At 38.0% G+C, this 4,371-nt stretch overlaps 1 protein-coding gene across 1 annotated transcript in view; it reads left to right on the forward strand.

Annotated features, from left to right (window-relative positions):
• exoc3 (exocyst complex component 3) overlaps nucleotides 1–4,371 on the forward strand; it is a gene marked incomplete at its 5' end in the record, with an annotated part of 30,859 nt that overhangs the window by 23,778 nt on the left and 2,710 nt on the right. Inside the window, 4 exon segments of the mRNA XM_014020368.1 lie at nucleotides 1,726–1,836; nucleotides 2,311–2,452; nucleotides 2,950–3,072; nucleotides 3,414–3,575. Coding sequence (XP_013875822.1) covers nucleotides 1,726–1,836; nucleotides 2,311–2,452; nucleotides 2,950–3,072; nucleotides 3,414–3,575 — 538 coding nt within the window.

The following is a 4,371-nucleotide window of genomic DNA, read 5'->3' on the forward strand; positions in this document are numbered from 1 at the left end:
ACAATGTATTGGTTGGGTGACCATAGCCCTTTCTACTAATAATTCTTACAGCTCTTTTTTGTAAATTAAAAAAATGATTTGTAATTGTTGTGCATGCTTTTCCCCAAACGTCAATACAATAAATTAAATGTGGAACAATCATTTCATTATAAAGAGCTTATCATTTAATAACTCTCTTCCTTTATACAGTAATGCAATTGACCATGTCAGCTTTTCATCAACGACACCCAAAAACTTCACCTCACTCACTCTATAAATCTTAACACCATCAACTCTAAATGGGACATCAGTAGTTTTATTCCTGTTACCAAATTTCATCCAAATTTAATAACTAATTAAATTTAAACCATGTTTCTGCCTGTATTATTGCCAATATCCATTTAAAGGGGACCTATTATGCAAAATTCACTTTTTAAAGTTTTTTTACTCAACTTTGTGTATGTACTTCTTAAAAAAAGTCCTAGGACCAAAAAAATGCACCCAGGGGCATATTTAAAGTAAGTAAATGTATTTTATTGTATATTAATGACAAGTTTTATACTTCCTACATATTGTGATGTCATAAGCTGTACGACAACCCACCGGAACCTGCGTTCAGCCTCTTACCTAGCAACCCCTGAATGAGGCTCCACCTCCTCAGTATAAAAAGCCATCACGGTTGTTGTTGTGCAATGCACAGCTCATTTCACCACAAGCCTTCCAGTAGGGCAATGGGTAGTATTTTGGATCAGAGAGTGGCAGACCAGGGTTCGAGACCAACACGGACACAAACAATTTAATTATTTATTTTCGTTCGTTATGAACACGCTTTCTCATGTGCCTCTATTGTTTTTAGCTTTAGCCTATTATTTTGAGTTTCTGAGGTATTTTGACCGCTGCTGCTCCCTGCTCTGGTAACAGCAGGCAGAGTGAGCGCAGAGCTCCGACACAGGAGGAGAGGGAGAAAAAAGAAGCTGGGACCATGACTCTGCCTCTGGGTCTCTCATATGGTTGTACAACGGAGCTTCTGCTATTATTAGCCATGCTAACGTAAACGCTGGCTTTGGAGGGCGGAGTTAATGTCAACAGATTCTTGGAGGACGTTACCAACAGAGCTCATTAACATAAACAGCTCTTCTGAACGGATGTCAGAGCAGGCAGAACTAGAAAATGGGAAATTTTATTATCTGAGAATTATTTTGTGCATTAAATTGAATGAACCTGGTCTGGATAGCCCACAGACATACCATAAAATTTTCTAGGACCCATAATTGGTCTCCTTTAATATTTTATTTTCTCCTGAACAAAGTAATGTGGTATCTGCAAATAAAACACACTTCAGAAGCCCTGACACATTTACTAAATCATTTTTGGCTCAAGCACAGAACCCTGAGGAACTCCACAACTAATTATACAGAATTCAGATCTTACATTACAAACTGTTTCCCCTTTTTTTAAAATAACTATATTTGAACATCAGATGTAAAAGCCTGATCACTAATAAAATATTATTTTATTTTAAAGTGAAGATTTATACATAGACATAAGGAATGGCCATAATGAGCTTGAAAATCTGAACATTTGAGTCTGAAAAAGAATAGATTTTTTAATGGTAAAAGGGTAAGCATCCTGTCACAAGCTTTTCTAATAATAATGTGTTTTTGATTTTGTTACACAGTCTGTTGGATGTTTTTATAAAATAGGCAGACTGTTGTATGAAGCTAACACACAGTGTGTTGTGTTCAGGTACCGGGACGAGGCGGTGGCGTATAAAGAGGATCACCTGAGGGACCGGCAGCTGCCTCAGTGTTATGTTCAGTATATGATCGCTATTATCAACAACTGCCAGACATTCAAGTAAGTTTGACTTTTATTCTTCTAGTTCCTGTAATTTCATTAAATGTTGTCTTTTGAGACATGATACACAGTATGTGTCATTCTGGTTTTATGTCTGAGATCAGAAATGAAACATACAATAATTACATGTTTAGTTCATGTAAATATTTGAAATTGGGTTTATTGTGTCTAAAATGAACTGCTTCAGTGACCACTGATTAACAGTGTCATATCTGGACAAAATAAACAGATGTTTGATGGGAAACATGTCTGGTACTAAAACGTGTTCTTCAGTGTAGAGATGCACTGATATCAGTAGAGATATATTTCATACCATGGGTGTGTAATAGTTTTTATAAAAATATGCTGATCACAGTACCAGTTTATTTCATTCATTTCTCATGTCAGCAGTCAGTTAGTAGAGGGAGGTGCACTGTCAGCCAATGTTTGTGTTTTTGTTTGGAGTGGGGGGATATAAAGTTGTGTGTTTTTCAGAGAGTCCATCAACAGTCTGAAGAGGAAGTACTCCCAGTCATCAGAGTTCAGTGACAGCGACACGGTGATTGAAAAGACTCTGAACGAGGTGGCCAAGGACGGCTGTCAGTTCCTCTTAGATGAAGTCTTCTTGGACCTGGAGGTAAGAATATTTAGAGACAGCATTTACACCTGTTTAAATTAATGTCTCATTTTATTTGTGTGGCAAACTCAGATTAGGCATTTATGAAAAGTTTCACTTTCTGTTTAATTTGATATTCAAAATTTATTATCTCAGACACAAAATGTCCACAACATAATAATAAAGAAAAAAATTGATAAGAAATGTTTGGTACATACATGAACCAATATAAACTTTTGGATATTTGAGCTGTACTTATTGTAAGTTTTATTTATTTATTTACCGTTATTTTACCAGGCAAGTCTCAGATCTCTTTTTCAAGGGAGGCCTGGGCCTGAAGGCAGCCTATTGTACGTTCTTAGGGTTTAAGTGATCTTCAGACCAGCGGTTAGCTCATCAGTCAGAGTTCAATATTGTTATGTTCATTATATTCTCAGAAACAAAGTTAAAATGTACTTTGGATCAGGATGTTTTCTCACAGTGGCTTCACTGAGTTTTACCTGCTTTAATCTGAGCAGAACCACCTGAATGAGCTGCTAACCAGGAAGTGGCTGACAGGTTCTCATGCTGTGGACACCATCTGTGTGACTGTGGAGGATTATTTCAATGACTTCAACAAAATCAAGAAACCTTTCAATCAGGTAGGATGAAAAAGAGTTAGGATAACTACAAAAAGAATGTATTTACATCGTACTGAATCCAGTGCTTGTCTGTACCCTTCTGTTATATAAATTAAGAAAAACATACATGACAAAAGTATTAGTAATAAAAAGCTTTAACTAATAAAACATATGTGTTAAAAGTAAAGCTAGCTGATTTTTATTCTGAGGTTGTTTTTGTTTGTTAATGTCAGTTTTAAGAAATTTCAGTGCCTTCTGTGGGTTTTCTTTAACAGATGTGTACACATAGTTAGTAGGGAGGTGACTGGTTGTCATATTTCCAGATGTTTGACAGTATCCTGACCTCTGACTGTTTTGTGCAGGAGATGACAAAGGATGCCTTGCGCAGGGTGGTGGTGGAGTACATTAAAGCAGTTATGCAGAAGAGAATCACTTTTAAAAATGCTGAAGAGAGGAAAGATGGAGCCGAGAGGATGATCAAAGAAGCTAAACAGTTTGAGTTCCTCTTCAAGAAGCTGGCTGCGGTGAGTTTAAAAGCTGCAACCTTTCATTTAACAATCTTCATGCGCAAGCAGCTCAGCCTGGAAGTATCAGATGAGACTGTTTGAAATGTTCACTCACTCTACACATCATGGTCACTACGTCATTCTCTTTACTTCATGGTCACTACATATTTCTCTCTACCTCTTGGTCACTACATCACAGTTTATGAAAGTCAAATAATCACTCTCTAAATATCTTTCTAATTGGGATTTGTACAATAAATGTTCTTTCCTAGACAGTGGACTTTAAGTCCTTGAAGTCCTGGACCTTTGTGACCTATGCTCCTTGTAGCCTCACTGTTTCACCTTCTACCTTCTGTCATGCCAGGGCTCTGTCCACCTCTTCAGGTTCTCTTCCACCTGTTCCTCGTTCTCACTACAGACCATGATGTCCTCTGCAAACATCAGATTCCACGAGGACTCTTGCCTGTTCTCATCTGTTAGTCTGTCCTTCACCAGAGCACACAAGGGCTGTGTCCAAAACGACAGGCCGGGTCCTCCGGAGGACCCAGACTCCCCGGTCGCDGYGGGCCGGGTCCTTGGTAGACCGGGAAGACCGGAAAAAAAGAGGCTGTGAATCTGGACGGTCTAGCCTCCACTCCTTACCCGGGCGTACGTCATGTCACCTAGCAACTGTGACGAYGCTAAACAAGCAAACTTAAATCAAAACTAGAAAAATATCAATACATCAGCATTATTAATATCACAAAACTAAAAAATTAACTTAAAAGTATCATTTGAAGAACTAATTGACCCGCTGTAGGTTCATGTTTATTTC

This window comes from Austrofundulus limnaeus, unplaced genomic scaffold (assembly GCF_001266775.1).
Source record: "Austrofundulus limnaeus strain Quisiro unplaced genomic scaffold, Austrofundulus_limnaeus-1.0 Scaffold250, whole genome shotgun sequence".
Taxonomy (NCBI): domain Eukaryota; kingdom Metazoa; phylum Chordata; class Actinopteri; order Cyprinodontiformes; family Rivulidae; genus Austrofundulus; species Austrofundulus limnaeus.